General features: G+C 47.5%; 1 protein-coding gene across 1 annotated transcript in view; it reads left to right on the top strand.

Moving 5' to 3' along the window:
- Positions 1 to 2,369, top strand: part of IRSp53 (Insulin receptor substrate 53 kDa) — a 162,284-nt gene extending 159,915 nt beyond the window's left edge. The window contains exon 16 of the mRNA XM_089588050.1: positions 1,901 to 2,369. Within this exon, the coding sequence (XP_089444176.1) occupies positions 1,901 to 1,973 (73 nt within the window). The 3' untranslated portion in view covers positions 1,974 to 2,369. The remainder of the gene's footprint in view (positions 1 to 1,900) is intronic.
- The last annotated feature ends 11,033 nt before the right edge of the window (positions 2,370 to 13,402 follow it).

The raw sequence follows: 13,402 nt of genomic DNA, 5'->3' as shown, positions 1-13,402 counted from the left end.
TTGGTTGGTTGGTTTTTGGGGTTTAACGTCCCAAAGCGACTAAGGCTATGAGAGACGCCGTAGTGGAGGGCTCCGGAAATTTCGACCACCTGGGATTCTTTAACGTGCACTGACATCGCACAGTACACGGGCCTCGAATTTCTCCTCCAAAGAAATTCAGCCGCCGCGGCCGGGATCGAACCCCCGTCTTTCGGGCCAGCAGCCGAGCACCGTAGCCACTGAGCCACCGCGGCGGCTGTGTTAATATTTAAACACTGATGCAACAACCAGGTCAGCATAAAGAAGAAACAGGAATGTCAACGAACTGAGGTTCTCCTTCCTCGTTTTGTTCAAGTTTGCGCCTTAAGAGAGTACCTTGAGAAAGACCGTTTAGATACGTGAAATTCTTGAAATAGATCCCACCATACTTGATCGCACTTCACCCAGTTGCCTCTCCAAACTTTAGCTTCACATTATATTCCGACAGCTGAGTCGCACCATGTCAGTTCAGAATTGGCCTGTCATTTTCTGGTATCCTACTAGACTGCGGCCATTCAGCTGTTCAGTCCGCTGTTAACAAGTTCATCGAGGCCTCTAGAAGAATATACTCCTAGGGGCACCGTCCATGCTGTTATCTTTAGTTTTCTCCGCATTGCTTAGCTTTTCTTCCTGTTTTCTAAATTCGCAATTCGCTATTTTCTTCTATGAGGATAGAGGTGTTCTTTTGCAAAATCGTGTTTCGCTTTGTGGATTGATTTTTTTCTTTTTGCTTCTCTTCTAAAATATTTTCATCTGCACAGTGAGTGAACTGTTGTTGCTCTTGTTTGATCACAGAGGTTTTTTTTCTCTCCCAATGTTTCAGCTTTTCCTTCGCCGTTCGCTTCACGGGATTCAAATTGCCGAGGGGCTCCTCACCGCAAAATCTTAAGAGCGTGCATTTGCGACGCAACTTGTCCTGGTCGAAATATGACTATTCGAACTCTATCGACTGCTTGATAGACATTTTTTGTACCGTGTATAGAGCGGCCGCCTTTCCGCCTTCACCATCGGTGAGTGAAACCACAGACAGGATGGATATAGATGCAAAGCACGTCGAACGAAATAGCTGACAATGCGACTGAAGCCCTTATCAAATCCACAGATCCATCTTGTAGACGGATTACGTGTTTTCTTATTTTGTATTCTGTGTCATTCGTACTTATGTTTTATTTTTTTAATAGTTTAACTCTCTGGTTTTCCCTCTTTTGTTAGGTTATGAGCATTGTGTGATTTTGAATTTTAACCGTGGCGCTACTGTTACCTCGTGAGCTCCTCGGCCATACTGCCGTTTTGGATTTTAGGCGATACTACAACATTCAGGATCGCAGAGTGCCCTTGAAAACACTACAAGTGGCTTTTCTAGTGAACAGTGCAGTTGCATAACCTTACGATTGAAATCAGGTTAATTTACTCTCTCTCTGTACACTTTACCACACGACGAGGATGACCCTACTTTGGGCCTTCAATTTTTCACAGGGATTCTGACTGTTCTCAGAACGTCTCCACATAAATTTTCTTTGTGGTTCCTTCTGTGGTAATTAGGAGGGTGCTTGCTTGGAGGATGCTTAGGACTGTGGAAAGTGCTTTATTTTTGTGATCGCTTCAGAAAAAATATGGCTCTCCTTGAAGCTCCAGATCCTTTAGACATAGAGGAAATCTCGGCACTTCGCCGGTCATACAAAATTAGCTCAGGAACACTTTAAGGCGTTCTAAACTTTAAATATATGTACATAGACTCTGCATCAAAGCAATGTATCGAAATTGCACCTATGCTATAGTGCATCTAGACAATGAAACTTCCTCACCTCCTTAGCGCCCTACAATTATAGTCAATCATCATCATCATTTTTATCTTCGCTTCATCTTCTTTCTCTGCCTTCAGGGAAAATGTCTTCTCATCCGTCAAGCTGAAGAAGGTGCTAACCGATGACCGATCGGCGCCCATGATCACGTGAAGGACCGGAATATCTTCCTTTTATGTTTTTTTTTTCTTTTCTTATTTGAGGCCTCGTGTGATCGAAGACGGCCCCGAGAAACCAGAGACATTCCAGAGACTTGGCAACAATGCAGCAACTACTTGTGAACGTCATTCCTGCCTAGGACTGTCTTTTTTGCACGACTCTCTCGTACTTTTTGTTTTCTAGTATACCTATTTTATGAAGGCCATACTCGGAAGTCGTTGGGCGAAAAATAAGTCTTTATACACAGACGAGCTGGGTGCCATCGTCGGCGCCTCTTAGTAATATATATATATATATATATTAATATACATATGTATAAACGGTTTTCGCGCCTTGTTGACCTGTACAACGCGTTGAGAAGCATATTTGCTAATAAACGCCAAATACCCATTTCTCTCCTGTTGTATCTACCATGCTGATGGCTTTTTCCAGGAAACTGCGGAGTCGGAAGATGTTTTTCTTTGGGATGACTGAAAAACTAATCGGCTGTGGAGTTTAAGAACCTCCAAAAAAACAATTTTCAGGATTCAGCGCAACGCAATGAGTGTAATTTCCGAGTGTTCTACAGCTTCAAGAACACTCCGACCAGGCCGACGACACCATAGAGCATTTATTTGAGGTGCTTATCTCTATGGAGTGTGTCGCCGTAGAACACGTCTCTGTGGATCATGGCTCTACTACATGCTTGCATGGAGCATGTTTCGATATGTTATGTGCACATGCCCAGTCGAAAAAGAAACGACAAAGCTATGTCAGAAATACGACAGATGTATTGTCATTTTGTCGTAACGACCGATTTTTCCTGATGTTTTGTAGTTTGTTTCTGTACTACTCTTTTTTTTTCTGTCGTCTGTAGTTCTGACGTACTTGTCTGCAGTAACTACACAAAATTTTGCGGCTACTACAAAAATTTCTGTTGCTACTACAAGTTCAAAAGAAACGCCAAAACTATGTCAGAAATACGACAAATTTATTCTCGTTTTGTCGTAACGGCAGATTTTCCTGTTGTTTTGTAGTTTTTTTCTGTAATACTATCTTTTTTTCGTCGTCTGTAGTTCTGGAGTACTTGCCTGTAGTAACTACAAAACATTTTGCTGCTCTTACAAAAATGTCTGTTGTTACTACAAGTTGATGACCAAAACCATTACAGAAAATCTGTTGTCACAGCAGAAAATGTTGTCCTGCGTTTTTCGACTGAGTGGAGGAGGTCTCTATGGGGCCTGTCTCAATGGAGCACATCTCTACAATGCATATGCCTCCATAGAAGACGTTTACACGGAACATGTCTTCACAAAGCGCGCCTTTATGAAGCAAGGAGAATGTCACAATAGAGGCGTCGGTCCAGAATGCACTGCGCAAAGCCAGGACAGACCACACGCGTTTGCTTCTCTCCACTACCCTCTCTCATCCCAACTGCTTCTTCGGCAAGAGGAGAGCCAAGACAAGCATAGCTTCGCGAATTTCACAACCGACGGAAGCAAGCAGTCTGCAGAGAGTGAAAGAATGAGAAAAGAAGAGAACCATTTGAGCAGTATGTTTTTACTCTCTTTTGTCGTTTCAACTTTCTAACCAACCTTTACTAGGTTGCTGAACTCCACTCGTAAACCGCAGATGCGACGTTTCTTTTTGTTGTTATTTATTTGTCCAAAACTGCGCATTGCATTTCCTAGCAGGAGGAGGAAAGAGCAGATAAAAAAAACACGCACTCAGCAACAAGCAAGCACAAGTCGGCGACACAATCAGTTCAAAAGCTTTTCTGAATGCAAGAACGTGGAAAATGTGCGTTCGTGGGTTTGTTTAGAATCTTATTTTATTTTATTTTATTTTATTTTAAGCAGGTAGGGAATGCGGTGGCACAATACCTTTATTTTTTGTATTTTCTCACACCTATAGCACACCCTGGCGAACGAACGCTTTCGCCTTTCTGCGGCAAAAATACGTGATGAAAGAAAAACCGCGAAGCGTTCTTCCTTTTCACCCTTTCTCCTTTTCGTTCAGGTACATCGCCAGAAAGTGATGGCGCGCAAGAAAAGGTGACAGCACCCAAAAGGAGAGTTGCGAACGGCCTTAACAAGCTTTAGGGACGCACCGCTCGCCCCATTCAGAAACCTTCAGCACTGTACCAGTTCACTTGCATGCTGCAAAGGCGATCGAGTTGAGAACTTTGCAACAGTCGTTCCACTGCAGTCGTTCCACTCCAGTCATTGACGTCGTACTGCCCAGGCGTGCTTTTAATGTAGCCGAGTCTGAAATGCGATCTAAATCCGATTTTATACGATATACTTGATATAACAAAGTTCGATTTTTATTTCCGGTGCAAAACAGGGCACTCGGATTTTCTCGCTTCTTTTTTTTTGGATGGCGCAATTCTTCGCTGGTGATAGAAGCTGGCCGATCTGGGCTCGGCGAAGGAGCACTGCCTCCACTCTCCGGAGTGCGCTATGTGGACGGCAATATAGTTGCTCAGGGTTGGCCAAGTGCTGGAGTATGCTGCGACGATTGCGTTGTGCGCGATGCCATGTCTCCGCCCTATCCATATGGGGCGATGACGGGTGCGCAACGTCATCAGGGTGCCAAGAAGCGGAAACGAATGTGGATCCAGGCAAAGGTGCGGAAAGAGCTGCTGCGCGCGCTGCCTGGTGTGCCTTTTCGTTTCCAGTGATTCCTTCGTGAGCAGGAATCCATTTGATAATGACAGTGTAGCCCTCGTCTCGCAGGCGACGGGCTTCTGTTCGAATAGTGTTGAGAACGGCATAGTCAGCTCCCCCTGCGCGGCAGGCGCTGTACGCTGCTTGTGAATCTGTGTAAACATGGTAGGTGCAAGGAGCCGGATCTTGTCTTTCTACTATTCGAGTAATGGCAAGTCGTATGGCAATGAGTTCGAGATTGGTGACGGTGTGTTCCTCGGAAAGCCGTTGAACTACAGAGGTATCTCACACAGAATCGTGACAAGCTATAGCGGCGCAATGTTGAAACTGAGCGGCGTCTGTGTATAGTTGAATGGCTCCTTCCTGGGCTAACTTGTATGATGTCTTCTCGTGACGTTTGGCGGCAGCTTTGCGCCTTTGAGGATTAGCCGAACTCATATTCTTTGGTAATGTCATACCGTCTACTAAGTCGATCAGTTCCCATGGCGGGGCAGCGGACGAAAGTGGCTCTAAGTTGTCAACGTTGTAGCCTAATGCCCGCAGGATCTGTCGGCCAGCCGCCGTTGTGGAGAGACGGACTCGCTGGGCTTGCGATTGCTGCTCTACCAGATCCTGTAGGGCATTGATTTTGCTGCATGCGTGTAGGTTCACTACTGGGCAGTACTGCGGCAGACCAGTAACCAGGCTCATCGCCTTGCGATTGATTCGCTGAAGCTGAAGGCGTTGGGTTGAGTTAAGCCGCATGTACGAATATGCGTACAGGATTTTTGATGTTATGAGTGCCAGGGTAATCTGACGGAGCCCCACCTCCTTGATTCCCCATCCACGCGCAGAAACGCGGCGCATAAGGTGTAATGCCTGATGACAGCTATGCATCGTGTTGTGAAGCCAGCTTTTGGCTCCCCCATCCTCGTCAATAAGCATGCCGAGTATACGGATTGTTTGTTTCTGGCAGATAACTGAGTGCCCTAAATGAAGAAAGATAAGTTTGCGTTCGGCCTCGGCTCGTACCCGCGAACCATTTAAGACAACCACATACTCGGTTTTTTCGGGAGAGGTTTCCATTCCACACTTCTTAATGTATTCATGGACGGCATTAAGGCCTGTTTGTAGGACTAGTTCTTGCTCTGCAGGGGACCCTGAATTAGTCCACAACGTTATATCGTCCGCATACACGGCAAAATTAAGACCGGCTATTGACGACAGCATTGGCGGGAGACCTGACATAGCAATGTTAAAAAAAGCCGGTGATATGACAGCGCCTTGGGGGACACCTGTTTGGTTATGTTGCCATTCACCCTGAGTATCTCCAACCATTACTGAGAAAGTTCTTTCTGCAAGAAAGGCTTTCACGAAGCGGTAGAGGTTGCCGCCTATCCCCACTTCCTGTAGCCTGCGAAGTATGGTCGAGTGCGGCACGGAATCAAACGCCTTTTTGACGTCTACCGCAACAACCACTCGGAGCTGTGCGCTGCTACGGTATGCGAGAACGTCGTTATAAAGCCTTCTGAGAATTTCTTGGGCACAGAGACCTCGACGAAAACCTACTTGCATAGGAGACAGGACGTTGTACTTGTTAAGTACCATTCAAGTCTTCTTAGAGCCATACTTTCCATGACCTTACAAAGGTTGGACGTCAGTGATATTGTCCTGAGGTCTTGTAATGTTCGACTTGGCTTGCCAGGTTTTGGAATTGGTATTACCACTGACTTCTTCCAGGCAAGAGGAAGATCACCGTTGGCCCAGTACTTGTTCATCTCTTTCAAGAGGGCAACTTTATGTGACTTGGGAAGGTTCAGAAGTGTTGAGTAGCGTATATCATCCGGCCCTGGGGCGCTATTGTGATTGGAGTCATACAGAGCTGCCTCCAGTTCGTCTAATGTGAAGGGAACGTCGTAATCGTTTGATGTACCTGACACTGGGTCCGCAGGCAAGGCATCTGCATTTTCAGGTTGGGGAAAAAATACCTTCCCTGCTTGTATAGCTAACTTCGCCGGGGAGACATTCAATTTCAAGGCCATGCATTGGGCAGGGGAAATTGGCTTCTTGCGTCCAAGGATAGCTTGAAATATGTGCCAGGCCTTCGATAAGTTAGCTGCTCCATTGAGTGAATGGCACAGCAGCTGCCAGTCTTGGAGAGCGAGCTCAGAGTATACTTCTCAACTTCTTGACTGATGCGAGTGAGAGCACGCCTCCGATGGGGTGTCCGGCCTGATCGGCGATACGCCTTGAGAGCCCGGAGCCTACGATTCCACAGATTCAAAAGGTGGGAGTCCGGCTTTGGGGCATCAAACTTGACTGAAAGCTTCGTTGTAGCTTTCTTCTTGGCATCGCTGATCTGAGTAATGAGCTCGTCTAACCCTGTGGGAGCGTTCACCGTACCGAGCATTCTACGAAAATCGTCCCATGAGACGTGCTCCTCTATTCGACGGCGTTGTTGCCGCTGTAATGACTTTCGCCCTCGAGGAGCCCATGAGACCACCACGGGATAATGATCACTGCCCATGATATCATCAGCCCTCGGCCATAGGATCTCTCTGGGATCCTCAAGAAAGGAATCCTCAAGAAATAAAGCATTCGCACCTCAGTTTTTATGCGTAGGTTGTATTGCTTCACAAAGACTCCTTAACGCGCATAACATATGCGTATGGTCCAGAGAGTTTGCTCGCCCTTCTAAAACTAATTGAACACGGGAAAAACTTAACTGAACACGTAGCAAACTAAGCAGTAATCGGCATATGGTTCTTCGAGTGAACTTATTTCGCCACGGCACAAGCGATTGGCCCGCTCAAAAAAATTACCTTCTCTATTACGTTGTTCAAGTATGCGTCTATATATATTCACGCCCGACCGGAGAGTTGATAAATGCACGAAATCGGCTTCTAATTTTGATCAGAGAGAACAAAGGCTGTGGTCCTTATCTTAATTTAAACGCAAATCACCTCGAGAGATTTGTCCAAAATCAGCGCAGAAAGCGAAAGCTACGCACTGATCCGCGTGCTGACACATGATACCTCGCATGGCGTTCTGTGTTACTAAAACGTTGGGACGGAGTAAAAAAATAGAAAAGCGAAAAGCTGGAGCGCACCTAGTTGTGGCACGCATCGCAGTGTCTTTTCACAGTGGAGAGTGTAGCGCAACACTGCATCGGCATTTTACTTTTCAAACGAAGCGCAGCTGTTTTAACCCAACGCTGGGCAGCGGTTTCGTTTTCTGTACCGTACCAACATGGAGGACTTAGTTCTCGGAGCGCCGAGAGATGGCGCTGCGCATTTCGCATATCGTCTATTCCCGGTTCGAAGCTCAAACAGGACAGACCAGTCCGGCACGGAGCTCAAACCGAACAGAAAGGGCTAAGCGTGAGCTGCGCAGTGGCAAAACATGCAGTTTGTGCATGAAAGACGGGGGCTGCATGAAGGTGAATTGCGGGCAACCGCATATTGGCTCCCGGTGCAGCACCCTGACAAAGCCAGGGCGGCTGTGTGCTGGAAAACGGCTAGTATATATCCGCCAGCAGCCTTCGTAAATCCTGCGCAGGTTACTCTGGGCTTCACAGTGCAGAAACATCATTCGCCATTAGCGAGTTGCCGGGCAACACCTATCGACAGTCCCACGTACATGTTGTACACGGGAAGAGTTGACATTCTGGCATTTAGTCTGCCTGCATACCCTACATCAGAGGTAAAAGGGTTAAGCGTGCCCAAATAGCAAGACATTGCACGTTTCACTCTGACGAAGAGCTGCTCTTTGAACGTCGTAATAACAAAAGAACCCGCTTCTGAGATTTGTTGGCGCTTCTTTTGCGTTCATCGCATTGCATTTTTTTCTGGTGTGCTACGATCGCCGCGGAGAAAGCTGCCAGCATAAGGTTTCTTGCTTGTTTCAATGCACTTCAATTACGCCAGCACTGCAAGCGCTTTCGTCGTCTCCTTGCAACATGTGGCGCATGGAATTCATGACTGGTTGATGAACAGCGAGCCTCCGGCGACTGCGCCTGAGGGTGCAAAATGTTTGTTACTGTCGCGTTCATTGCAGCAGCTTTCTTAATGTCCGCTAGCAGCAGTCTGTAGCAACGCATCGATCAGGACACAAAATTCTTGGTTTTTGTGCAGGCATTCTTTGCGCTTCTTCTTTGTCAAGTGATCGCACATTGATAACGCAACTTGGCCAAGCGCCATCGCGAGCGGCCCCACCCTTCACCCTATCAGGAAGAGATACTAATCACAAATCGCCGAGAACATTTCTATTGACGAACAAGAAAAGGTTAACTCAACGGAGCCGGCAGCATGGGGTGTTTAAAGGACGACAATCCGGGCTAGCGAAAAGGTACAGTGCTAGAGAGAACAAAATAACAACAAACTCCTGTAGAAACATCACATGAGTAACCTATCCTTGCGCAAACTTTTTTTTTTCAAGTTTTTTTCTTTCCTCTCACCAACGCCTTCCCTGCTTTTCCTGGGTCCGCTCTCAAAAAAAAAAAAACTGCGCAACCCTGGTTTTTCTGTCTGCCTTTGTTCATTCCCAGACGATTCCTCTGCGTCTGTCCTGTCCCTCCCAGCCCCCTTCCCCGAAATGGCGCGGAGGCACTCACTCTACAGCCCACTACCGAACATGTTAAGCCGCCCTCCCGACCACACTCCCTGCGGCCAACACCCTCTAGCCCTCTCCATGAAGTGGAGAGGGGGCTCCGATTCTACTTGTTCACTGTGTCCGGTCGCTGCGCGGTGACGTTATGCAGAAGTGCTCCCCCGCCTTTCCTGCGTTTGTTTGGAACAGGTTTTTCTTTCCTGCGGTTGAGTAACACGCTAGCAATTTGTGTTATAGTTTTTTGTGCCTTTCCTCGTGTTGCTTGATCAATCCACGATCGAAGATTACATCGCCTTCCATGTGTACGTCCAGTGCAAATATGGTGGAACACTATTGTCCTTCTCTCAGTGTTGAATGACTTCGCTCCGAAAGACGTGAGTGGTGAACAGTGACATTTACTGACATTTGACCGGTGGAGGCCACGGCGGTGAAGGCGGATTTTATGACGGCGACGTCGTGCTGCTAGGACGCAAGTACGCATTTGAAATCACTCTGTTTTTAAGTACTGCCTCCGTCTCGGTTATATGCTCGGCGTCAACAGAAACGTTCTAACTGTCCAGTGTCTTTTTAACTAGCAATTTGTGGATTGCACAGCGTAGAGGGACGAAGTAGCGCAAAATTTTCTTTCAGCTACATACCGAAATGTCTTGTCCTTCATGATATCACGACTAAAATTAGTTTTATGGTTTGTATTCTTTCTTTACAGAGTGCGAGAGCAATCAGCGATAAGCGTCCTGAGGGGAGCGGCTCAAGACCTTGAACAAACATCACGCATCACATCGATCCTGCGGTATGTGCTGTAAATAATGGAGGATGACCACGCAAGCATTGGAATCGGCCGAGCAACCTGTTTACACACCAACAATGTTACGACGCAGATTTGCAATACATTATTGATCCAAATACGAAAGGCGTGAGGTGCATTCACGATACTGAGCTTTGCCAATGCTCAGGGCTAGACGTCATGAGACGTCTGGCTTGTCTGTGGCTTGTCTGGGCCCACGAGGGCCTGCAATGCAGAGCCCCTCTTGTGCTCCTGGACTATGCATTTGTAATTATTACATACAGGTCCACCTCGCGAATGGAATTTTTATTCCTTCGGCAAAGTGGGCAGCAGTTACGGTGGCACCCAAAGATTCGCGTTTCTGCAAGGACGCAGCCCGCAGCCTTTGGACGACTCCACAACTCCTGGAAAGGAGCGTGACAGGGCAAGCTTGCCATCGGTACCTGAAGTCAGAAGCCTCCACAGTGGGCACAAAGCCAATGACCCCTGAAAAGCTACAAGCCATTGGCCGTAAGTTGCATGTCACAGTGCTCAATGCATTATGTTGTGTGTCAGTGCCCAATTAAATGATCAGCTGGGGGCATTATGTACTAGCAATCATACTTTCTTTTCTGCAGGTGCTTTTCACTAGTTCATTGGCCAGCACCCTGTAGCGACCCCAGAGCCGGTAGATCGTCGCAAAGAGTTAAATTATTACCTCAGTGAGCTGGTTCAAGACAACGAAAAAAATAAACATCGTTCGGATTTTTTGATGCATTATAATACTCACCAAGCTGCCAATACTTGGTGAAAGCTGGGAGCAAATAACAAAATTGCACATCGACTGCAATGCGAGTCGCTGATAATCGCAGATTACCAGTTTCGGAGGCTCTGTCATTTGGCATGTACACTTATGGCACTTGTTGGAGAATTGCCCCAGGTTTTGTGCAGATTTAGTCCAAGTACGATATATTTGAAGCATTTTATTCCTGCCTTTGTCCTGTGATACAGGGCCCTCCTGTATATTACGGGGCTAGCCTGTACAATACAGGACTGTCCTGTATGATACAGGACTGTCCTGTAATCCGGTATGAATTTTAAACCGGAACCGGTACAATAACCCGGTATGAGGTTCCGGTTTAAAATTCATACCGGATTTTCCAGTAGGGTTGGCACGATAAATGACCCCGCGAATCTGGCCGGGGCGTATGGTTTCATAAGCTTGGATAGGTGTCTCCTTTCCAGAAATTAGGAGAGACTGCAGTCCAATCAGGTGGTCTCTGGTATGCATATGCGACATGTCGACAGCAAACTGATTGCTTCATTCAAGAGGCCGCAATTGAAAGCCAGAGTGAAAATGAATTTTTCGAAGCTCATTAGCAACAGCTTCGTGCAGCCAGTGTGCGGGGAGTGTCCCTAGTTGTCCAGGTGCAGTTCGCTTAATTATCACAGTGTATTTAACACTGATTGGATCGGCGGCTGTGGCCTTGTTCTTTCGCCTAACAGGCTGCCATTCATCTTCTTCAGTATGTTCATTATCAGCCAAGTTATCGATTCTACCCATTGGGGTGACTATGGACGCTGAGGCACAGCCTAGCGATCGATAATGCGCATCCGTGAAGCGAGCATTTATAACTATCTGCGAGTAGGAATGTTTTACGCCGTGTCGTTTGTTCTCAAAGCGAGTGCTTTCTTGAGCCATCCGCGAGGTGCCTGACCCCATCCTAGGTTGCTTGGCAAATTTCGAAAACGGAAAAGTGCAAGATCCTACCTCGGAAGGGGCGCTTCCCGGCTTGTTTTCCGTGGAAAGAACAGAGAATGGGTTGGAGACAGGTATCGTCGCAACCACTTGAATGGCTTCGTCATCCGCCATGCTTTCGTCGGCGCCGAGCACGGCGTCAGGTTGGGCCGCGTTATCTGTGCCGCTGCAAAGCGATGTTACCGCGGCGTCTTGCCGAGGCTGCTGCGAAGCCATGTTAGTGGCTTCGGTGGTAGGCGTATCCGATGCATTCGGATGGTTTCCTGGTGTAGTCGTTGACGCGGAAGCGTTGAAACCGTCGTCCACAGGTGGCGAGGAACACGATGGGGGTGGCCCATTCATTTTTGGGAGCCTAGCCCAAAAACGTCCGGGCCAATAAGCTTCAAAAAGTCGGAGCGATGCGAACGTGCGTCTGTTCGAGACGGCTGCTTGCAGCGCCACTCCAACGGAACTATTTATTTGGGCTGACTTGCGCCCGCAAAGAACTGAATCACTCGGCGGCGGCGTAGCAACAAGCGTGCTCGGCGGTCGTCGAACAGAATGACCGCCGCTGTCGGCCGTGCTCGTTTTAAAGCTGATAGCGAACATTCGAGATAAATCTAGGCGCGTCTTGCGCCACAAACGAAGCGATAAAGCGGCGTGTCGACAGCCTTGAAGCATGAACAAACACTACACACGAACGCTACAAATTCCCGGCATATATATAAAGGGTGTCCCAGCTAACTTGGACCAAGGTTTATAAAAAAACTAAGCGTTCTTCAGACCTGAAATCGCGTGGATGTTGTTGAGGTTTATCTAAATTTACAGTACCATTTTTTCGCTCCTCCTATTTGAATAATTAGTCGAGATAAATAAATTGACTTCTTAAAGATAGCTTGAAACGTTCAGGCGTCAATAGGAAAGTTGTGGAACTCTACAAATATCGTCCAACCCAGGCACTTCCAACGAGATAGACAGAGCGTGACCATTTTTATTCGGGAAAAACTAAAGCCCGCGGAGTTTAAAAAATACCACGTGACAGAGCGCTCCGTGCGCCCGGATGCGCCGCGATTACAGCGCTCTCATCCGTGCTTCTTAAGAAACATCACCTGCTTCGGACCTTTCGTGCTGCCCAAGACAGGGCTTCGCGATGCGCTTGGTTCCAAGATAAGCGCCAGTGGGTACGGGCGACAATGGAAAGAAAGCGCGGCTCCTGTTTGTCAGCGTAATTCACACGACGTTATCAGGATTGTTATATGCGTCTTTGCTTCTTGGGATCTTGCTCCCAACTTCAAACTCATGAGTTTGTCATTGTTCCTCTGCAAGCATTCTGCTAACGTGAGTGTGCAGTTATTGCCGCAGGAACGGGAGCCGCGCTTTCTTTCAACTCCCGCCCGAACCCACTGGCGCTTATCTTGGAACCAAGCACATCGCGAAGCCCTGTATTAGGCAGCACGAAAGGCCCGAAGCGGTTGATGTTTATTACAAAGCACTGATTAGAGCGCTGTAATCGCGGCGCATCCGGGCGCACGGAGCGCGCTGTCGCGTGGTATTTTTTAAACTCCGCGGGCTGTCGTTTTTCCCGAATAAAAACGGCCACGCTAAGTCTATCTCGTTGGAAGTGCCTGGGTTGGACGATATTTGTGGAGCTCCACAACTTTCCTATTGACGCCTGAACGTTTCAGGC

The sequence above is a fragment of the Amblyomma mixtum genome, chromosome 4, assembly GCF_055824585.1.
Source record: "Amblyomma mixtum isolate Tamu chromosome 4, ASM5582458v1, whole genome shotgun sequence".
Classification (NCBI taxonomy): domain Eukaryota; kingdom Metazoa; phylum Arthropoda; class Arachnida; order Ixodida; family Ixodidae; genus Amblyomma; species Amblyomma mixtum.
The sequence above is the reverse complement of the archived record's forward strand: the minus strand, read 5'-3'. Positions and strand labels throughout refer to the sequence as shown.